Source organism: Chiloscyllium punctatum, chromosome 37, assembly GCF_047496795.1.
Source record: "Chiloscyllium punctatum isolate Juve2018m chromosome 37, sChiPun1.3, whole genome shotgun sequence".
In the NCBI taxonomy this organism is placed as follows: Eukaryota; Metazoa; Chordata; class Chondrichthyes; order Orectolobiformes; family Hemiscylliidae; genus Chiloscyllium; species Chiloscyllium punctatum.
This window is the reverse complement of record NC_092775.1, coordinates 44,225,194-44,248,949: the sequence shown is the minus strand read 5'-3', so window position 1 is coordinate 44,248,949 and position 23,756 is coordinate 44,225,194. Positions and strand designations below refer to the sequence as shown.

Sequence of the window (23,756 nt, the reverse complement as noted above, 5' to 3'; positions counted from 1 at the left end):
GGCTTACCCTTTTTCGATAGGAGATGTAAGGGTGCCAGGGATGGACGCTAGGTTACATATGAACTTTCTGTAATAATTCACCATTCCAAGGAAAGACCTCAGCCCCAGTACAGACATGGGAGCTGGGGCACCTTTGATCGCCCTCACTTTATCTTCCAACGTGAGTGACCCAGTCTTGTTGACTCTGTAGCCCAGTTTGGTCACTTGGCATGCCTGCAACACACATTTCTCTCTTCTAAGGCATATGCCTGCCTTGGAACAATGTCTAAAGACTATGTCCAAGTTCTCTACCTGCTCTTTATTGGCCTTTCTAGTTATCGGCACTGCCTCCAGATAAATGATGATCTGGAGTAGACCTTACAAAATGTTCTCCATCATCCGCTGAAAAATGGTACAGGCTGATGATGCCCCAAATTGCAGTTTTATATATGGAGAATTATCTGAAGGACATTGGTGGGGAGTATTTCATTCAGTTAATCGAATTCCGGATAACCTAGTTTAGCTGAGCATCAGGACCATGTGATCAAGCCGGATAGTCAAATACTGGATAATTGAGGTTCCTCTGTATTGGTACAAACTCTTACGTGTATTAATTGTAGCATACTTCTGGGACTCCTCATCTAATCGCAATTGCAGGCATATATGGCTCATGTCCAGCTTTGTGAAAGACAGCACTGCCCCCTGCCGCCCCCCACCCCTCCCCCCACACCAGCTTTGCGTACAAATCCTCAATGTGAGGGATTGGGTATTTATCCAGCTGCAAGAAGTGGTTTATCATTTGTTTAAAAGCCCCACAAAGGTGAACCAACCTGTCAGGCTTCACAATCAGTCTAACCAGTGCTGTCCATTCTGCAAACTGGACTGGTTTGATGATTCCCTCCCTTTCCAGCCTGCTGATTTCTGCCTCTATGTTTGCCCATAAGGCAAATGGCACTGGCAAACATTGCAGAATCATGGAATCGCTTCCTGGTCAACATGTAAGGTAGCCTTCAATAGCCTCTAGGCCTTTCTGAAAATCTTCTGGATATTTAATTAGGACTTCACTCAGGCAACCATTTTCTAATCAAAACTGCTGAGACCATCAAGGTGAATCTTTCTCAATCAATGACGTCCTATCAGGCTTGGGCCTGGGCCTTTTACTACAATCAGTTATAACTAAACCAGCTGCTTCTCATATGAAACTGGAACAGAAGTTATAGTCGTAAGGTCATAGTCACAGAGTTAGAGAAGCTATACCCTTAATCTGTAAAGGTTCTCAGTCTAGATGAGGTTTTACACAAACTTAAGGGTTGGAGTCCAATTTTATTAAAGACTGGTTCTGCAATCACTGAAAGAGTCACGCTAGTATCAATCTTCATTAGAACTGGGTGACCATTTAACCAGAAGTTTATTTTGATGGATTCTTATTTGGATGTTGCTAAGCAATTTAACTGTTCCAAACCAGATGTAGGTGAGCTTTTCAGGGTGTGCACTCTCCTGGTACCAGCCAGTGAGCTCTCTTACATAATTTAGGTTGAGTGGGACTCTTTTGTTATCTCTCAAGTCCACATATTGGCAGCAATTACAATGGCTTGTCGGCCCAGATCCTGAAGAAAGTTTTAACAATTTGGCTGAGGCTTGGCTTTGGTTTTGGGGGTTTTGCTGTAGGCTGACTTTGAGTCCCTCTGATTAGGATATGTCCTGAGTGAGGTTATACAATTGCCTTCACGCAGGTGGTGTTCTCCAAGCTCAATCTTGGATGCTGCCGATTTTGAAGCTACTTGGATGCTGCCAGAACTGCTGTGCTCTTCCAGCACCACTAATCCAGAATCTGGTTTCCAGCATCTGCAGTTACCTCCAAGCTCAATCAGCCTGGCAAGGGTCTGCATCTCCAACGACATATCATGCAACTCACACACTCCCCTTGCTGCACTATCTAACGACAAAGCCAGTTATAGTGCCTGTTTGAAGTCCAATTGGCCTTCAACTACTACACACTTTTGCATGGTTACCTCATTAATCCCATACCAAGTGGTCACTCAGCATCTCATTAAAGGTTAAACCAAAGTCACATGCATCTGCCAGTCATCTTAATCTCGTCAAAAATCCTGACACAAATTCCCCAGTTCTCAAACTGTTGATTAAAACCAATAGCATGTCAGAATTAAAGGAGGCTTGGAGTCATAATATTCCTAAACTAAATCCACCAACTCTTGAAATGTTTTAATATCTGGTGCCTTGGGAAACGTTAGACTCCTAATAATTGAAAAAGCTGTTGGTCTACCAGTTGTCAGGAGAATTATGTTGCTTTTCATCTGCCCCAATGTCATTTGCCCAGAAAAAAATAATGCATTCTTTGCATATACTGGGTCCAGTCTTTGACGGCAAGATTGAACGAGTAGAGCTTCCTAAATGACTGCGTATTGCCAGAAATGCTTACCCAACCCAAAGACAGCTGTTGTGTGCACATTTCTTTTTTCTTCCATCAGCACTGAAATGACTCCACGGAGACATGTATCCCTTCACCAAATCACCCTTTATTCACATGTGCATAGTACTTGACACTGGTCCAGCATCCTCAGAGCCAGCTCTCAGAGTGAACAGAACCTCTCTGATATTCTGTTTATATCTGTCAGCAAGGGGTCCCTGAATGGACCAGTTTAACAATCCCAATCAGGAAACTCATTCTGTTATGTCCACCTGGATGACCTTGTTACATTCACTATAGACACCATGGGTTAGAAATTAGATATTATGTACTTTGAAGTTAATCTTTCCCAGAAAGGAATGACAATTCTAACAATCACATAGCAAGCTCTCAGAAAATAAATTCATTACAATATTGAGCTTTAGTCTCAAAATAGGAAAAGGCATATTGAGAAACTTGCAGGAAGAAATTAGAACACTAGAGGGTATCCTTGATTCAAAATTCATATGATAGCCAAGGGCTCTACAAGTAGATTTGCACAGCATTTGTTTGTCCACAATAGTGGAGCCCCTGTTAATGTCATGTGCGATGTACACTCCGGTCTCTTAATACAATAATTATACCAGCCCAAACAATTGGCTTAACATGTTGTTACATTTTTTAAAAGTTGGTTTCGCACAACAAGGTGGTCTCATAGGAACCAGTAGCCCTGGTATCTTATCCATATGGCTGCCCTTCCCAGTTTGAAAACTTCTGGCCTTTCTCTTTGCTAGTCCAAGGAACATAACGCCTACTCTAACTCAACACAGGCTGGAATCAAACCAGGACACTTGCTGCTTTGTCGTGGATAGTAATAAATTGCAAAGCTATTTAACACTTCTAAATGTATCTTTTATCAAACTCTAATAGTTCAAGAGCCATAATTTCATGCAACAAGAAAGTTAAGCATATCCCAGACATATATAATAAATTATGTACAATTAGAATTCATTATTGCAAATTTTCATTATAATTAATGTTTCCTTGCTGTCAGCCAAGGTACAATTATAAATCCATTAAGTACAGCAAAGACAACTGTTTTCCATTGCACTGAGTTTATAATAATGAGGTTTGACTTTACTCATAGCTGTAGTTACCCTTATGATGTAATGTACATGGAACTGTGAGCACAATGCAAATTTTAATGTGATACCTGAAGAATATTTTCCCTAGACCATCAAAAATAATAAACCAATATTCAAACTAAAAAGTCCCCACTTCTGTAGTCCAGAAGTGTTTTCCACTTTTTACAGTTTGTACTGGAGATTGGACTAAAGCAGCTGGCAGTAGAGGATCAATGGAAAATGGGAATTGTGTAGCTGACAGAGAAGTAATTGGAAAAACTGAAGATGTTACATGTGCAGCATTTGTCAGAATAGGGACCACAAAACCTGGAGAAGACAATTTATTTAAATGTTCAAGATGAATACCGCTGAGCATCGACTCCTTGTGATGATTATGTTCTGAAGGTGGAAAGCTGCATGCGAAAGCATCAGGAGTGAAATGAGATAGAGAGGTCAGCACAAACTGGTGAGGATATCCTGTACACAAGAGGTGATGGCCTTTCTCAGCAGTTACAACCTCTCTCTGTGATACACATGTATTTAAGTGTGACACCAGGCGAGCCTTCAAAGGATCAGAATGGTCTAATCCCTCGATCACACTGAGATATCTAGCCACTTCAGATAAGCATTCCCGAAATCCCAGAATCCCGTAATCTGTGGTTAATATCGGAGTCTCAAAATGACCTATTAATACAAAAGAGTAAATTTAGAAACTGTGCATAACATCTTTCTGCAATGAAAGCAAGTATCGACAATATTTTAACCCTGAAACATATAGAAAGGCAGGATGATTTAAAACTACAACTGTCAGTGACAAAATTGCTGAACTACACTCTACCACTGATTTTCCAGATTTATCCAGGGGACAGTAAAGATCAGGCATTTTAAGAGTACAGTCTCAATTTACATAGTGATGAAATAAGCCATCAATTACATCATCAGGTTTTGGGTATATCAATTGAGGAGAAGTCCCAGTTTGATTGTTACGATCAATAACAATTAACTAGCCTGTAGATGTTCATTGTCAAAATTCACATATAGTAAAAACAATAATTGAAGTACTGGAGGGAGACTGACATTTATGAAATTGAAGCTTATAATGAATATCCACCTCAGGGATAATTTTGTGATTTCTCAGCAAAGAACCACACACAAGTTTACAGTTTATTTTCCCAACAGTTAAAGTAAAAAGACAGCAAACTGCACTACTATAACCAACATTGGAAAACAATAGGACACGTTCACAGCCAGTGTTTCTGACCATTCTGAACAAGAGATAGTTCTTGTCGTGATATGTCTCACAATCAGTTTAGCTGTATACATTTATGAGATATGCTCTGATAACATCATTCTGTTGTGGCATATGGCCTGAAGCTATAAAGACATCACACTATCATGCCTCAGGTCACCTGAAGCATGACACTCTACTAGAACCATACTCCTCTGTTGGACTCAATGGGCTGAATAGCCTACTTCCACACTGTAGGGATCCTATGATTCTATCATTCTTCTATTTTGTAAACTAATATTTTAATATTAGTCCAGGAACTTTCATGCCTGAGGATTTGAATGTTTGTACATAATAGTTGTAACATGTCTGTTGGATTCTTTAATACCACAATACACACACATCCATAAGACCATAAGACATAGGAGCAGAAATTAGGCCATGCACCCTATCGGGTCTGCTCAACCATTCAATCATGACTGATAGGTTTTTAATCGTATTTTCCTGCTTTTTCCCTGAAATCTTTGATCCCCTTGGCAATCAAGAACTCATCTATCTCTGTTTTAAGTATACTCAAAGACCTGGCCTCCACAGCCTTCTGTGGTAGTGAATTCTACAGAATCACCACTCTCTGGCTGATTAAATTTCTCCTTATCTCCATTCTAAAGGGTCTTCCCTTTCATCTTAAGGCTGTGCCCTCAGGTCCTCATCTCTCCTGCCAGTGGAAACATCTTCCCAACATCCACTTTGTCCAAGCCATTGAGTATTCGGTAAGTTTCAGTTAGATTCCCCCTCAACCTTCTGAAGTCCATCAAGTATAGTCCCAGAGTCTTCAAATGTTCCTCAGAATGTTAAGCCTTTCATTCCTGGGATCATTCTCGTGAACCTCCTCTGGACGCACTCCAGGGTTAGTGCATTTTTCCTGAGATATGGGGCCCAGAATTATTCAAAATACTCTAAATGTGGTCTAACTAGAACTTTATGTATCCCTGGTTTTATATTCTAGTCCTCTCGAAATGAATGACAACATCGCCTTTGCCTTCCTAACTACTGACTCAACCTGCAAGTTTACCTTAAGAGGAACCTGGATTAGCACTCCCAAGTCTCTTTGTACTTCAGATTGCTGAATTTTCACCCCATTTAGAAAATAATCCATGCCTCCGTTCTTCCTACCAAAGCGCATGACCTCACATTTTCCCAAACTGTATTTCATTTGTTACAACATTGTGGGCAGCACAGTGGCACAGTGGTTAGCACTGCTGCCTCACAGCGCCAGAGACCCGGGTTCAATTCCCGCCTCAGGAGACTGACTGTGTGGAGTTTGCACGTTCTCCCCGTGTCTGCGTGGGTTTCCTCCGGGTGCTCCGGTTTCCTCCCACAGTCCAAAGATGTGCAGGTCAGGTGAATTGGCCGTGCTAAATTGCCCGTAGTGTTAGTTAAGGGGTAGATGTAGGGGTATGGGTGGGCCGCGCTTCGGCGGGGCGGTGTGGACATGTTGGGCCGAAGGGCCTGTTTCCACACTGTAAGTAATCTAATCGATCTCAAGAGATAACATAAACATTGTCACATTAAATAAAACATCCTGTTGGTGGCAAACCCACACCAGAGACCAAATCATACACTTAAGGATTTGAGCTGGAGTGAGAAATGTGCATAGCCTCAGGTGGTTAGAGAGAGTATCACAATATTTATAACTGAACTGAAGAAAAAGAATATTGTGGAGGAAGAGGTAGCAGGAAAGGAACAAAAAGTTCAAGGGAGGGAGAAGAAAGGAGAAGAAAGAACAAGGAGGGACACAGTACTGAATGCAGGAAGGATTAACCACCTAACACAGCATGAGTAATATTTGCAAGGTGAAAACAGTATGGAAGTATGAGAATTGAGAAGGAATCAAGGGTGGATGTCAAGAAAATTGTAACAACAACTAGATCTTATATAATTGTTTTTTGTTGGAATCTGATTGATAGTTTTCTGTCTAGTCGTGAGTTGTATAGAGGCAGGTGCACATATTTGTCCATTGAAAATCAATAGATATATGCCAAATAACAAATCACAGACATATAACCTTCTAATTTTTAAAATTTTGTTATCTTTGCTTGACAATAACCTTCAGCAAAAATATGAATGTTTTATTTCATGTTCTTAAACCCAACCATAAATTTGGCTGCTACTTTCATGAATATTGTGTGCATCCCATTGATATCAAAGCACACAAGAAGACTACTCAGTCATTTATGCCTTTGTCATTGTCACTCTTCAACTGATCTAACCCCAATCTCTTTGCCCCTCTGCCTTATTCCTTTCTATTTTTCCTCTTTAAAAATTTTATGGATTCCCTTTTAAATGACATTATTTCTGCATCAATTAGCACTTCTGGTTAAGCATTCCATTTGCTAGTATCACTCTGTGTGAAACTATTTATTCTAACTTTACCTTTCATTAGCTAAAGATAATGCTAAGTCTAAAACTTATTACTAAACAACCAACAGAAATAATCTTGCACTGTTCACCTTTTAAAACCCTGAAGAGCCCTATTTGGTCCTCCACTAAAGTTAATGATCGTATGAATAACTAGGGAACCCTCAGCAATTCTTCATAACTATACTCTCCAACTCTTGAGAACATTCTTGCAAGTTTTTGGTGTGTCGTTGCATAGTTACCAATGGAATGCTGCATTCTCGCCATGTGCTGTGACGTGCTTCACAAGCTGAAATTCATACTTTTAAAGAATTTAAAGAATAAAATCTAATTTCTCCATACTTCAACTGTACATAAAATCTGGTCACATGAGTAGCAAGCAATTTCACTCCATTCAAAGTTTGGGAGAAGATTTGTAGCTTGGGTGCTCGTTGTTGTGGTTCTGTTTGCCGAGCTGGGAATTTGTGTTGCAAACGTTTCGTCCCCTGTCGAGGTGATATCCTCAGTGCTTGGGAGCCTCTTGTGAAGTGCTTCTGTGATGTTTCCTCCGGCATTTATAGTGGCTTGTCTCTACCGCTTCAGGTTGTCAGTTCCAGGTGCAGTGGCCGGTATATTGGGTCCAGGTCGATGTACTTATTGATAGAATCTGTGGATGAGTGCCATGCCTCTAGGAATTCCCTGGCTGTTCTCTGTTTGGCTTGCCCTATAATAGTAGTGTTGTCCCAGTCGAATTCATGTTGCTTGTCATCTGCGTGTGTGGCTACTAAGGATAGCTGGTCGTATCATTTCGTGGCTAGTTGGTGTTCATGGGTGCGGATCGTTAGCTGTCTTCCTGTTTGTCCTATGTAGTGTTTTGTGCAGTCCTTGCATGGGATTTTGTACACTACATTGGTTTTGCTTATGCTGGGTATCGGGTCCTTCGTTCTGGTGAGTTGTTGTCTGAGAGTGGCTGTTGGTTTGTGTGCTGTTATGAGTCCTAGTGGTTGCAGTAGTCTGGCTGTCAGTTCGGAAATGCTCCTGATGTATGGTAGTGTGGCTAGTCCTTTGGGTTGTGGCATGTCCTCGTTCCATTGTCTTTCCCTTAGGCATCTGTTGATGAAATTGCGCAGGTATCCGTTTTTGGCGAATACATTGTATAGGTGTTCTTCTTCCTCTTTTTGCAGTTCTGGTGTGCTACAGTGTGTTGTGGCCCTTTTGAATAGTGCCTTGATGCAACTTCGTTTGTGTGTGTTGGGGTGGTTGCTTTCATAGTTCAGGACTTGGTCTGTGTGTGTGGCTTTCCTGTATAGCTTTGTACTGAATTCTCCGTTCGGTGTTCTCTGTACCATCACGTCTAGGAATGGGAGTTGGTTATCCTTTTCTTCCTCTCTCGTGAATCGGATTCCTGTGAGTGTGGTGTTGATGATCCAGTGTGTGTTCTCTATTTCTGTGTTTTTAATGATTGCAAAGGTGTCATCCACATATCTGACCCAGAGTTTGGGTTGAATTTGCGGTAAGACTGTTTGTTCTAACCTTTGCATTACTGTTTCTGCTATGAGTCCAGAGATGTGTGATCCCATGGGTGTGCTGTTGATTTGTTCATATATCTGGTTGTTGAATGTGAAATGTGTTGTGAGGCATAGGTCCTGTAGTTTGAGTATGCTGTCTTTGTTGATAGGTTCAATGTCCTGATGTCTGTTCTGTATGTCCAGCAGGTTAGCTATTGTTTCTCTGGCTAGGGTTTTGTCGATAGAGGTGAACAGTGCCGTTACATCGAATGAGACCTTAGTTTCTTCCTTGTCTATGTGTATATTTCTGATGATGTCCAAGAATTCCTGTGTTGATTGTATAGATTGTCTGGATCCGCTGATCAGGTGTTTCAGTTTCTGTTGTAGTTCTTTAGCCAGTTTGTGTAATGGTGTCCCTGGTAGTGATACTATGGGTCTGAGTGGGATGTCTGGTTTGTGCACTTTAGTTAGTCCATAGAATCTGGGGGTGTTGTTGCTTTCAGGTTTCATTCTTTGTAGGTCAGACCTGGTTATCTGTCCCTTTTTTTTGTAGATTCCTCAGTGTGTTGAGGGAGTTTGACTCCACACCACAGCTCACCAATAGGATAAACAACACACTGAGGAATCTACAAAAAAACGGACAGATAACCAGGTCTGACCTACAATGAATGAAACCTGAAAGCAACAACAACCCCAGATTCTATGGACCAACTGAAGTGCATCCCATTCAGACCCATAGTATCACTACCAGGGACACCATCACACAAACTGGCTAAAGAACTACAACAGAAACTGAAACACCTGATCAGCGGATCCAGACAATCTATACAATCAACACAGGAATTCTTGGACATCATCAGAAATATACATATAGACAAGGAAGAAACTAAGGTCTCATTCGATGTAACGGCACTGTTCACCTCTATCGACAAAACCCTAGCCAGAGAAACAATAGCCAACCTGCTGGACATGCAGAAAAGACAACAGGACGTTGAACCTATCAACAAAGACAGCATACTTAAACTACTGGACCTATGCCTCACAACACACTTCACATTCAACAACCAGATATACGAACAAATCAACGGAACACCCATGGGTTCACCCATCTCTGGACTCATAGAAGAAGCGGTAATGCAAAGGTTAGAACAAACAGTCTTACCGCAAATTCAACCCAAACTCTGGGTCAGATATGTGGATGACACCTTTGCAATCATTAAAAACACAGAAATAGAGAACACACACTGGATCATCAACACCACACTCACAGGAATCCGATTCACGAGAGAGGAAGAAAAGGACAACCAACTCCCATTCCTAGACGTGATGGTACAGAGAACACCGAACGGAGAATTCAGCACAAAGGTATACAGGAAAGCCACACACACAGACCAAGTCCTGAACTATGAAAGCAACCACCCCAACACACACAAACGAAGTTGCATCAAGGCACTATTCAAAAGGGCCACAACACACTGCAGCACACCAGAACTGCAAAAAGAGGAAGAAGAACACCTATACAATGTATTCGCCAAAAACGGATACCCGCGCAATTTCATCAACAGATGCCTAAGGGAAAGACAATGGAACGAGGACATACCACAACCCAAAGGACTAACCGCACTACCATACATCAGGAGCATTTCCGAACTGACAGCCAGACTACTGCGACCACTAGGACTCATAACAGCACACAAACCAACAGCCACTCTCAGACAATAACTCACCAGAACGAAGGACCCGATACCCAGCATGAGCAAAACCAATGTAGTGTACAAAATCCCATGCAAGGACTGCACAAAACACTACATCGGACAAACAGGAAGACAGCTAACAATCCGCATCCATGAACACCAACTAGCCACGAAACGACACGACTAGCCACACATGCAGACGACAAGCAACATGAATTCGACTGGGACAACACTACCATTATAGGGCAAGCCAAACAGAGAACAGTCAGGGAATTCCTAGAGGCATGGCACTCATCCACAGATTCCATCAATAAGTACATCGACCTGGACCCAATATACCAGCCACTGCAACGGACAGCTGGAACTGACAACCGGAAGCGGTAGAGACAAGCCACTATAAATGCCGAAGGAAACATCACAGAAGCACTTCACAAGAGGCTCCCAAGCACTGAGGATATCACCTCGACAGGGGACGAAACGTTTGCAACACAAATTCCCAGCTTGGCGAACAGAACCACAACAATTTCACTCCATCCTATGCCCACATACCACTACGTTAAAAAAAACTGAATTGGAAATAACATTACTATGCCGGAAAAGTTCTTCACACTCAATTTACATTTTAAACTTACACTAGCCACTGTGAACAAGCAACAACCCACAAACATTTGAGCTGAATGACCAGTAAATTTTTTTTTGATGATACTGGTTCAGGGAAAATGTTGGCTTGCAGCCTGGAAGCATTTTTTTGTTCTTCTACGCATTGTGCTGTGGGATCTTTAAACAGCAGAGTGATAGACATTGCCTGCCTGGTCTTTAGCAATGCCTTTGGCAAGGTTCCACATCACAGATTAGTTAGCATAGTTGATCACATGGGATCCAGGGAGAGCTAGCTCATTGAAGCTGGCTGGCAGTGGGTGGTGATCGAGGGTTGCTGTTTGAATCAGAGACTATGACCAGTCATGTGCAGCAAGAATCGGTGCTGGATCGACTGCTGATTGTCATTTTTAGAAACAATTTGGATGAGAATATAGGAGGCATGGTTAACACATTTGTAGATGACACCAAAACTTGTGGTATAGTGGACAGTGAAGAAGGTATCTCAGAGAACAACAAGTCCGTGAATAGCCAGGCAAATGGGCTGAGAAGTGGCAGATTGAATTTAATTTTGAGAAATGCAAACGTTGATCATGAGAGGCATAGGTAAGGTGAATAGCCAAAATCTTTTCCCCTGGGGAGGTGAGTTCAAAAGTAGGGGGTATAGATTTAAGGTGAGAGAGGAAAGATTTAAAAGGGACCTGAAGGGCAACTTTTTCATACAGAGGGTAGTGCGTACATGGAATGAACTGCCAGAGGAAGTGGTAGAGATTGGTACAATTACAACACTTAAAAGACATTTGGGTAGGTGTGTGAATAGGAAATGTTTAGAGGGATATGGTCCAAATGCAGGCACATGGGACTAGTTCAGTTTACGAAACCTAGACAGGATGAATGAGATGGACCAAACGGTTTCTGAGATATATAACGCCATGACTTTATCTACCAGAGTCAACAAATCAGCCAGATAGGACCTCAGTTAATTGTGTACCGCAATCATGATTATAACAGGAAAGACAGAGAGCCGAATGTAATTATTTTTACGATCCTCCTCTCCTGTCCATTACAAGGGTTGATTTTTAATGTTCTTTTGTTTGTTTTACCTTTTTAAAATAGGCAATGGTGCTTTCCTAAGCTATATTTGTGAACTCCAATTTAAAACTGACAAAATCAAATTATTTCAGGTTTAAGTAAAGTAGGGTTTAATACTGTATTCAAAACCAGGAGGAATGGTATGTGACATACATTCACATGCACACAAACACACGTGTTCAAGAATGAGGAAAGTTACAAATTACAAATCACTTAAAATCAAAGATCTCAGAATTAGTTCACATCAATTAGAGAGTCCAATAAGTCAAAGTGCAATTGAGGTTCTTTCAGTTAGCTGTACAAAGATGCCACATACTGGCAAATGGGAATGCATCAGATTGGCGCAGATAAGTCAGACCAAAGGTCTGTTTCCGTGCTGTATCTAAGTCAAATTCATAGAAGCTCAGGCACAGCTGAATTGCTGACGAAAGTTTGGTAGATGTAAGCTGGGAACTGGTTCACTCCACAGGCAAATAATTGATTCCTTTTCATGAATCAGACTTTCGAGAGAGAGTGAGATCAGAGGCATGTGTTCAGCTAAACCTGGACCTGCTCACTCTTCAGGTGTTACAAGCAGACTGATGAAAGAAGTCAAAAACTACATAACCAACAGTGATTTCCAGTTCTTTTAGTCATGTGACTAGATTTGGCATTTAGTCATCCAGCTAACAGGGTGGGGCTTGATGTCATGACAAAAACCTAACAGGTAACTGTGGAGTTATTTCGGTCAAATCAAATCAGACAGTGGTGTTCAGAACTGACTGAGGCAGGTATCTCATCAAGTAGCCTTTTGTGCTGCCTTGGCTGAAAAGTTCAAGCAGCACATGCAAAGTCACATTTCAAGAGATGATAAGTTCACCTTTGCAGAGGACACTGAGAGTCTGCAGAGGGATATAGATAGATTAAGTGAGTGGGCAAGGGTTTGGCAGATGGAGTACAATGTTGGTAAATGTGAAGTCATCCATTTTCGTAGGAATAATAGTAAAGTAGACTATAACTTAAATGGTAAAAAACTCCAGCACTCTGCTGTGCAGAGGGAGCTGGATGTCCAGGTGCATGAATCACAAAACATTGGTTTGCAGGTTCAGCAAGTAATTAAGATGGCAAATGGAATATTGTCCTTCATTGCTAGAGTTTAAAAATAGCAAGGTTATGTGGCAGCTGTACAGGGTGCTGGTGAGGCCACACCTGGAGTACTGTAGACAACTTTGGTCTCCTTACTTGAGAAGGAATGTACTGGCATTGGAGGGAGGGTAGAGGAGGTTCACTAGTTTGATTCTGGAGTTGAGAGAAATGGCTTATGAGGAGAGATTGAGTTGACTGGTGCTATATTCATTGGAATTTAGAAAGGTGAAAGGGGATCTTATAGAAACATATAAAATTATGAAGGGAATAAAAAAGATCAAAGCAGGAAGGTTGTTTCCATTGAGGTTGAAACCAGGACTAGGGAGCATAACCTCAAAATAAGAGAGATAAGATTTAGTACCAAGCTGAGGAGGAATCCCTTCACCAAAAGGGTTGTGAATGTGTGGAATTCCCTGCCCAGTGAAGCAGAAGTTACCTCGTTGAATGTTTTTAAGACAAAGATAGATAAATTTCTACTTTTTCTGTTCCTGGGATGTGGTTGTCACTGGCTAGACCAGCACATTTTGTCCATCGCTAAGTGCTCTTGAGAAAGCTGTGAGAAACTGTTAGGAAGGGAGGTGTAGGATTTTCATCCAGCAACAATGAAGGAATGACGATATAGTTCTAAGTCAGAATGGTGTGTGGCTCAGAGGGCAATTATGGGAAAGGAATTATGGGTTATGGCGAGCAGGCAGGTAAATGGAGCTGAGTCCATGAAAAGATCAGCCATGATCTTATTGAATGGTGGAGCAGACTGGAGGGGCCAGATAGCCTAATCCTGCTCCTAGTTCTTGTTTCTTATATCTTAGTAATCACTGGGAATATCTAGAAAGAGTCAACTTGCCCATTGAGTACTTGATAACAACCATTCTAAAAGCTAACAAGAATCCATTAAAAAAAACTGATCCTGGGTCTCCTGGCCTAGAGGTGGGGATACACTACCTCTGTGCCACAAGTGCCCTTAAGTTAAGGTTAAGACAATTTAACATTCAAATCAGCTAAAGTCAGTTCAGGTCAGTCTGAATTCTAGTCAGAAGGTAAGGCTTGATTTTTAGGTAGCAACATATAGAATATGTCAGAGTCTGGAACGATATATGATAAATATCCCAATTAGTGAGTAATGACAAACCGTTATGTAATATCCACAAGTCACTAGATAACAATTCGGGGTTTTCTGCTTCACAGTCCACGGATGCTGAAATCAATTGTAACAATGATCAAATAACTCAGCTCAGAACAGGAAATGAGCCTGTGATAACTTGTATTATAACATTTCATTGTTTTATTTTCATTGACAATGTCGACTGCATTTGTCCTTTCAATTGGCAGTGATCATGGGTTTGGAAGGTGTTACTAAAACAGCCTTGCTGAGTTGTTACAATGCACTTACTATCATACATCGTGTCTACCTACTCCTATATTGTGCATCAGTTTGAACTGGTGGATGGACTGATCAAACAAACTTCTTTGTCTTGGATAGTATCAAGGTTGATTTGCTGGGACTGCACTTATCCAGTCAAGTGGAGAGTATTCAATCGTACTTCTGACTTCTGCTTTATTGATAATGGACAAGCTTTGGGAGTCAGGAGGTGAGTAACTCACCACAGATTTCCCAGCCTCTAACCTGTAATATAGCACAGTACTTATGTAGATGGTCCAATTCAGCCTGCAGTCTCAGACTAATCTGGTAACTGCAACCGGCAGTGCCCTGTTTATGCTGCTTCCATCACATTACTGATGACCAAGAATGAACTGTTGTGCTGGCAGTTAGCTGGTTTGATTTTTTCCTGCTTTCTGTGGACAGAACACACCTGGTAAGTTTTCACATCGTCTGTCACAAAAGTGTTGCCAACTCTAATGAATGGGCTTATCAATAGTCTGCTATTTGGCAGTTAATACACATTTTAGTGAGTAAGACTTAAAATCTGAGATACAAGATAGATATACCTACAGGTAGTATTATTATTGTTTTACTTGTTTTGTACATGCGTGGGGATTCCATGCAAGCTGCACAATTAACTGCTAAATCTTAACACAGAAATGATAATCAAATAACTGTGTGCGATATCTTTTTATGGATTTTGTCTCTTATTCTGAAAACTTACTCAGCTAGAAGTCCAAAACGAAACGTTAACTGCAACACTACTTACAACCTGGCAGTGCCCTGCTTATGCTGCTTGGTTCTGAAAGTATTTTCTGTTTGTAGGAATATGTACAGAACCCTCATCCAGTAATTTGTATTCAAAGCCTGGAAACCTACCACAAATGAAGCATAATCTGTCATCTTTGTGGAAACAGACTTCTACTTTTTCTGTTCCTGGGATGTGGTTGTCACTTAGACCAGCACGTTTTGTCCATCGCTAAGTGCTCTTGAGAAAGCTGTGAGAAACTGTTAGGAAGGGAGGTGTAGGATTTTCATCCAGCAACAATGAAGGAATGACGATATAGTTCTAAGTCAGAATGGTGTGTGGCTCAGAGGGCAATCTACACGAAGTTACATTCCAATACATCCACATCCTTTAACCCTTTAGGTGGTAGTGACCAAAAGTTTGAAAGGCAGTTTGAAGGAATCTTGCTACAGTCTATCTTGTAGATAGTACACATTGCGTCAGTGGTGAGTAGAGTCAATGTTGAAGGAGGTGGATGTTGTGCCAATCAAGCAGACCACTTTATCCTGGATGGCATCCAAATTCTTCAGTATAGTTCATCCTGGAAAGAGGGGAGCATTCCAACATTTTGTGCCTTGCAGACAGTCAACAGATTTTGGGAATGAAGGAGTTGAGTTACTCATCACCAATTCCCAGTCTCTGACCTGGTTGTGTAGCAACATTATGTGGTAGGATTGGTTATATTTCTGGTCAACAGTACCCCATATTAATACTGGGGATTTGAAGGATAATATGCTTATGAATAAAATTAGACCTTTGCATGCTTAAATGATTGTGAGATTCTGGACAATGAGTGACTTACACATGTAGCTGCAATATATACACATCTCCTTGATCTTTTATTCTGGATTAGTGGTGCTGGAAGAGCACAGCAGTTCAGGCAGCATCCAAGGAGCTTTGAAATTGACGTTTCGGGCAAAAGCCCTTCGCCCGAAACGTCCATTTCGAAGCTCCTTGGATGCTGCCTGAACTGCTGTGCTCTTCCACTAATTCAGAATCTGGTTTCCAGCATCTGCAGTCATTGTTTTACCTCCTTGATCTTTTATGCCCATTCATTAAACACTACACCCAAATGATAGTCCACCATAATTTGGAACTCTGATTGTCCTCCAATTCACAGAATCACAGAATTCTTATGGCACAAAAGGAGGCCATTCAGCTCATTGTGCCTGGCTGTGGTGCCTATTTCATTCCTTTTCCCCATATCTCTGCAATGTATTTCTATCGAAATAACCATCCAATGGCCTCTTGAATTCCTCGATGGAACCACATTCCCAGAGACTGCATTCCATACCCTAACCATATGCAATGGGAAAAAGTCTTTCTTACATCTCCCTTGCTTCATAGGGACATCACTTTAAATCCATCTCTTCTCTTTTTTTTCTTTTACAAACAGACTGTGCTTCTTTAAAGGGAAACAGAGGGTTCTCAACATTAGGACTATTTTATTGGGTCTAAGAAGAAACAAAGCTATTTTGCTTATTATTTCATTGCAATTTTTTAGTTCATAAAATCTTTTTTCCCTCAGGTCTTTGCACTTTCTGTTTTCATTAATGTATTTTAATGTATCAGGATAAGTCACTTTAAAAAAGAAGTTCCAACATCACAAACATGCAGTGCTTTTTGTCCATAAAAGAAAGTGAAAAGAGATGAAAATTCAGCTTCGAAATTCAAAGAAAAAATATTAAGTGTTGCCTGGGGCAGAACTGTTTATGTTGATTGAAGCACATTTTATGTTTGGGCATATTTGAATAAGATTGGAATACTTCAATGTAATGCAAAATCAGCAAAAGGGTTGCAACATTACACATTTTTGTCTTGTGTTGAAGTTCTTTCATTGTGAAAACTAAGCTTTTGGATATTGTGGACTGAATACTTACAATCTCTGAAACTTTCATTCAATTCCAGATTAATTTTTAAAAAACACCACATTAATCCAGGTTTACCACTGCAAAGGGTTTCTGTGAAAGTCAGGCAATGTGAATTTTGCTTTCTTCCCAATATTCACACCTCTGGGCCTGGGGTCCACTTGGGTCGTAACTCCAGGTATAATTTTGCATGGCAAGGAGCCAGACATTAATGTCAGCAGGAAGGCACCAGTGGTCATCTATTGCTTCTAACAAAGTTGCCCAAGAATCTCTGTGGCATTACTTTCAGTTTCAATTTGGTGTCAAGTCAAGGGGAGCTCCATGCAACTTGCAATGCTGATGTCATCAAGCTGGATAAATACCAACTACATTAAAATATTCTCACTGGCACCAAACAGGACTTCAAATGCACTGATTTTTTTCTCCCCATTTACATTTTAAAAAGAGAAAAATACCTTTATGCTTAAGTTTGGTGCTGGAATATCAAATGTAATTCTTAAAAAGTATTTTAAAAATATGAATTTTAATAATGGAAATACTGATTTTTCACAAATAGAAAAAAATAGTATTCAAGGGCTACCTGTTGAAATTGTTTAGCAACAGTTATGGATTTTGCATTCAAATTAAAAGTATAGTTGCGCTGCATTCAATGAGGTGTTAATTTTCCAAGCCTTTTTACAGAGATTAAAAGTATGAAAGCAAATTCTGTCCAGTGAAATGATTTCTAAGTGGTTGCTCTCTTGTGGTGGGGGGTATCTCTTCTTGAACCACAGAAGCACTGAAAACTTCTGGAGACCTGGAGAATTTGCTGTCAGTTTTAACCCAGCAGAGAAAGACGGGCGATGGCTTAGTGATATTATCACCGGAGTATTAATCCAGAGATCCAGTTAATGTCCTGGTGACCTTCGGCTCAAAAAATTGAATAATAATCTGGGAAATAAGAGTCGAGTAACCGCCATTAAAACCGTCGTTGATTGTCACACGAAAACCCCTCTGGCTCATTAATTCCTTTCGGGAAGGCAATCTGCCAGCTTTACCTGGTCTAGACTACATGTGACTGTAGATACTGGGCAATTAGGATGAAGATAAATATTCACGAACGAATAAATGACCAAATGAATTGTTTCGCCAGCAAGGCGGAAAAAAACTCCACAACACTGCAATTTGACTGCAGATTAAAATAAGGACTCAAGGGTTTGTACATCTTTTTGCACTCAATGCACTTGTTGCCTCGCCGATTTAACTCATGTCTGGAGCAAAACCTCACAAAATGCCTATAACAAAACGCCATAATTTCAGAGACTATGAGGATTAACAAAATTCTCAATGCAGTACAAATATCACATAGGATCCTCTATCTTTAAGGAACAAATTTCATTGTTCAAAAATACTGAACGTTGCGCTCACCCTTTCCGCCACTTGTGTGCAGCACTTTCAGATGATCAACTGTCATCTGCAGAATTTCAGCCTTTTCCAGTTTTGTTGATCCCTGAAAAATGAGCGAGTATATTTTGGACGTTAGACGAACCGATGCACACACATTATCTTGTGCAGTCAGAGTTTTACAGAAATATCTGCTCAGAAAATGTTAAATTTGTCCTGCTCCCCCACCCCGCAACACTCAGTAACAGGATCTGCATTGAATGGTGAACTCTCAGTGTACAATCAGGTTAGATCCTCCTACTTGTTTCTCCCAGGCACTGGGAACTAGTCGGCGAAGTTCAGACAGACTGCTGTTAATCCGATCTCTGCGCCGTTTCTCAACAATCTACAAATAAAGGAAAGATCAACTTTAGGCTATTTTACAATAGAGTTATAATTCTCGACAATGCAGCCAGGATGCGAAAAACAAACGTTTTACAAGAAGATTGGAAACGTACTCCGCGTCTTTTCTTTCTGGCTTGGCTCTGCGACAAAGTCGATGGTAACACGGGTTCTTTCATATTCCTATTTAAAATAAGATTACCATTAATACTTCTCTTCAGCCTGATTGTTCAATCATTTTAATCTCGAGGCATTTCATTAACTGTTAAGAAAACGAAATTATAAATCAGGTTAATGAAGAATTCATTGACTTATGCTCTTCAACGTCCAGTTCGCTGTCCGAGGGGCTCAATAGCAAAGATCTCTTCATAGTTTAACAGCTCGCTTTCTTATACAAAGCCCTTCTGCTCTGAGAACTGTCTCGGCGAAAAACGCGGTTACAAATCCAGGCAGCTTTCCCACGGTATCAGTTTATCAGCCAGACAGCAGGTCTCAACCCTCCTGAGAACCTCTTTGATTGACAGCACAGCCAGCCCGGGTTTTGTTTCCTCATCCCTGGTTGGCAGAACTGAGCTCCCTCCTTCTGATGGGTTTTGCAGTTGGTCTTTGGTGATTACTGATGACTTGCAACAACCACTTTCCACATGGAGCCAGTACTGTGGTCCCTCAGTAAGGTCCTCTTAATCTCAAAACACTTGAGGTCAACTGTGCCTTTCTCCAGCTGCCAGCAGCAACGTCAACACAGAATCCCTTTGTGATCAAACAACAGGCATTGGGAGAGCACATTTGGAATCTTCAATAACTTGTAGATGAGCCCTGATATCTCCTTCCACTTTCACATTCAATGGAGTGGCCCTCCATTCACAATGTGATTCTCAGAATAACTATTCCTCCTGTTACAATGAAACCACAATCAGTCAAAATTGGATAAACTGAACTTCTCATTGTGTGGAAAGGTCAGCCATTCCTGGTAGCAGAATAGGAAGTCAGACAGACAGATGCCAATAAAAAATATTGACTGTTAACTCCAGATTAACTGAACCCACCTGTCATGTCACCATGCCACCAATCAGATTAGAGTTAGAACCACGACAGATAAGATCATGGCAAGCCACCATTCAACATGGAGACCAAAAAAGAAAATGCTGGAAAATCTCCGCAGGTCTGGCAGCATCTGTAAGGAGAGAAAAGAGCTGACGTTTCGAGTCTAACTGACCCTTTGTCAAAGAATAAATTTGCTTTTATCCAACATGGAGATCTCTCTGTGAATCCTTGTAAATATGGCTATATTGGTGGGAAAGCTAATAAGACTCCTGTCGATTGGAGACAAATCGAAATGGATATTTCTAATGGAAAAACATAGAATGAAGCAAAATGATAAGGTCAGGCCATTGTCCAATGTGAATTAATTGAAGAATAATGATATTTGTATATATTTACTCTGTCACTCTGCTTTTATTTTCTTTTTTATGCAGAACTTAATTGCAGAGAAACCAAGTAGCATAGGCATCACCTTGGTTATCTTGAAGCAATGCTCAACACATATTTGTGTGCAGGCCTCATGTGATACAACTTAGTGTGATTTTACTGTACATGTATATATTAAGGTGCATGTAGCAATACCAGCAGCATGTTAAACATCAAACCAAGCAGAAATAATCTTAAAGACCAAATGAACGTCTTAAAATCTTATTCAGCAATCTGACATGCAATACAAACAGGCTCAACAGCCCAAATCAATGCAAGAGGTAAAAATATAGTATTTAAATTTGTATTTAGAATTTTGCTCCTTATCTGTTTTTGTCTTGATATAACGTTGCATAAGAAATGTAATAGGAATTGTAAAAGACCTGTGCATTTTGCAGTTTCCCATCAAATCCATTCTGTGGTGGTCGACAAGAACCTACTTATCTGACTCTGAAAAGATTTTGAACTTGTCTTTGTTAATTTCAGTTTTGTGCTGAAAGTGCAGGGACTGAATAAATGTGAAGGTTTCTTAGCCTAGACCAAAGATTATAAATAAGAGTGAGCATTCCTCTGGAAAGTTTCAGAATAGGCATAATTTCTGGAACAATCAAAACTACATCCTGACACAGTATGTCGAAGGGCCGACAAGAGGGGAAGCCACACTGGATCTGGTGCTTGGTAATGAACCAGACCAGACGTTTGATTTAGTGGTAGGTGAGCACTTTGGACAGTGTGACCATAATTCAGTTATGTTTAGATAGGTACATGCCACACGTCAAGAGTTATCAATGGGGCAAGGGCAATTATAATGCAATTCCGCAAGAATTAGGATGCATAGAATGGGATAGCAAAATGCAGGGATGCAGACAATGGAAATATGGAGCTGGTTTAAGGAACAGACATTACGTGTCCTTGATAGGTATATCCCTGTCAGGCAGGGAGGAAGTGTTAAGGTAAGGAAACTGTGGGGGGTTTACTACAGAAATTGCATCTCTTGTTAAGCGGAAGAAGGAGGCTTATGTGTTGATGAGATAAGATGGTGATGGAGAGTTACAGATTAGCTAGGAAGGATTTAAAGAGAGAGTTAAGAAAAGCAAAGAGAGGACACGAGCAGTCTTTAGCAAATAGAATAAAGGAGAACCCCAAAGCTTTCTATAGGTATATGAGGAATAAAAGGATGACTAGGGTAGGAAGAAGGCCAGTCAAAAACAGAAATGGGAAGTTGAGTGTGGACCCTATGGAGATTGGAGAGGTGCTAAATGAACATTTCTCATTGGTTTTCACTCAGGAAAAGGAGAATATTGTAGAGGAGAAGAATAAGATACGAGATATTAGACTAGAAACGATTGAGGTTAGTTACGAAGAGGTGTATTAATTCTAGAACGAGTGAAAGTAGACAAGTCCCTTGGGTGGGATTTATCTGAGGAGTCTCTGGGAAGCTAGGGAGAAGGTAGCAGAGCCTTTGACTTTGATATTTGAGTCATCATTGTCTACAGGTTTAGTACCAGAGGACTGGAGGATTGCAAATGTTGTGCCCTTATTCAAGAAGGGCAGCAGAGATGACCCAGGTAACTATAAACCAGTGAGTCTTACTTGTGTTGTAGGAAAGGTTTATAAGAGGGAAGATTTATAATCATCTAGCAAGCAACAATTTGATTTCAGATAGTCAACATGGTTTCGTCAAGGGCAGGTCATGTCTCACAAACCTCATTGAGATTTTTGAGAAGGTGACCAAGCATGTAGATGAGGGTAGTTGACATGGTATACATGGACTTCAGTAAAGCCTTTGATAAGGTTCCTCATGGTCGGCTGTTGGACAAAATGCAGAGGCATGGGATTGAGGGTGATTTAGCAGTTTGGATTAGAAACTGGCTTTCTGAAAGAAGGCAGTGAGTGGTGGTTGATGGAAAATATTCAGCCTGGAGTCTGCTTATTAGTGGTGTGCCACAAGGATCAGTTTTGGGACCACAGCTGTTTGTCATTTTTATAAATGACTTAGATGCAGGCTTAGGTGGATGGATTGGTAAATTTGCGGATGACACTAAAGTCAGTGGAGAAGTGGACAGTGTGGAAGAATGTTACAGGTTGCAGGGGGACTTGGTTAAACTATAGAATTGGGCTGAGAGGTGACAAATGGAGTTCAATGCAGCTAAATGTGAAGTGATGTACTTTGGGAAGAATAACAGGAAGGAAGAGTACTGGGTCAATGGAAAGATTTTTGGTAGTGTGGATGTGCAGAGGGATCTTGGAGTCCATGTGCATAGATCCCTGAAAGTTGCCACCTAGGTTGATAGTGCTGTTAAGAAGGCATACGGTGTGTTCATTTTCATTGGTAGAGGGATTGAGTTCCGGAGCTGCAATATCATGCTGCAATTATACAAACTGCTGGTGCGGCCGCACTTGGAATATTGTGTACACTTCTGGTCGCCATATTTCGGGATGGTTGTGGAAGCATTGGAAAAGATACAGAGGAGATTTACCAGGATGTTGCCTGGTCTGGAGGGAAGGTCTTATGAGGAAAGGCTGAGAGACTAGGGTCTGTTCTCATTGGAAACAAGCAGGCTAAGAGGGTATTTGATAGAGACATACAAGATGATCAGAGGATTAGATAGAGTAGACAGTGACAGTCCTTTTCCTGGGATGATGACGTCAGCTTGTACGAGGGGGCATAACTACAAATTGAGGGGTGATAGATTCAAGACAGATGTCAAAGGCAGGTTCTTTACTCAGAGAGTGGTAAGGACGTGGAATGCCCTACCTGCCAATGTAGTTAACTCAGCCACATTAGGGAGATTTAAACAATCCTTGGATAAGCACGTGGATGATGATGGGATAGTATACGGGGACGAGCTGAGAATAATACACAGGTCGGCGCAACATCGAGGGACAAAGGGCCTGGTCTGTGCTGTATTGTTCTATGTTCTATGTTCTAAGACAACTGCAATGGAGTTTCTAAACTGGCCATTGGAGAAGTTAATCAAATCCACATTTACAAAATTTGATATACATCTGAACTGAAAGAATGCCACAAACATATTTTGAACTTCTTCACCTCCACAGCACATATGCATATTATTTGTTCACAGTGGACAATGATAATAAGGTAAGCATTTCTAATTGTGTTTGGAAGATGGCAGTGAGTTGTTGTCCATATGTTGTAGGTCTATCCATAGTCATGTCAGGAAGGAGTGTCAGTTCACTAGCTTGGTTATGTGGGCCCAATTGTTTAGGGAAAAACAGAGGTGTTTAACAGCTTTGTTATATTTCAAGTTTAAGATAGGAATTCAATTTAAGCAAAGTGAGCTACCAGATCAGATTGTTGTCTCCATGCTGCCTTG

At 40.9% G+C, this 23,756-nt stretch overlaps 1 protein-coding gene across 2 annotated transcripts; it reads right to left on the bottom strand.

The window, feature by feature from the left end:
* Window positions 1-2,496: 2,496 nt before the first annotated feature.
* LOC140463058 (hairy/enhancer-of-split related with YRPW motif protein 1-like) lies at window positions 2,497-19,519 on the bottom strand. Of its 2 annotated transcripts, XM_072556714.1 has the most exons (5): window positions 19,263-19,518; window positions 19,068-19,134; window positions 18,872-18,955; window positions 18,595-18,676; window positions 2,497-4,194 (listed from the first exon to the last, which is right to left on the bottom strand). In XM_072556714.1, the coding sequence occupies exons 1-5, from the start codon at window positions 19,319-19,321 to the stop codon at window positions 3,650-3,652; spliced, it is 837 nt and encodes a 278-aa protein (XP_072412815.1). In that variant the 5' UTR covers window positions 19,322-19,518; the 3' UTR covers window positions 2,497-3,649. The 2 variants fall into 2 exon arrangements, with proteins under 2 accessions (XP_072412815.1, XP_072412816.1); XM_072556715.1 differs by lacking the exon at window positions 19,068-19,134 and having other exon boundaries at window positions 19,154-19,519.
* Between the last annotated feature and the right edge of the window lie 4,237 nt (window positions 19,520-23,756).

What these genes read in the sequence shown, in the direction of transcription:
- LOC140463058 (XM_072556714.1), bottom strand. Translation starts at nt 19,321, where the DNA reads ATGAAGAGATCTTTGCTATTGAGCCCCTCGGACAGCGAACTGGACGTT. An exon ending in CTGGACGTTGAAGAGCATAA is followed by an intron (nt 19,135 to 19,262) that starts GTCAATGAATTC and finishes TATTTTAAATAG; the next exon opens with GAATATGAAAGAACCCGTGT. An exon ending in GCACACAAGTGGCGGAAAGG is followed by an intron (nt 4,195 to 18,594) that starts GTGAGCGCAACG and finishes TTGTATTAATAG; the next exon opens with GTCATTTTGAGACTCCGATA.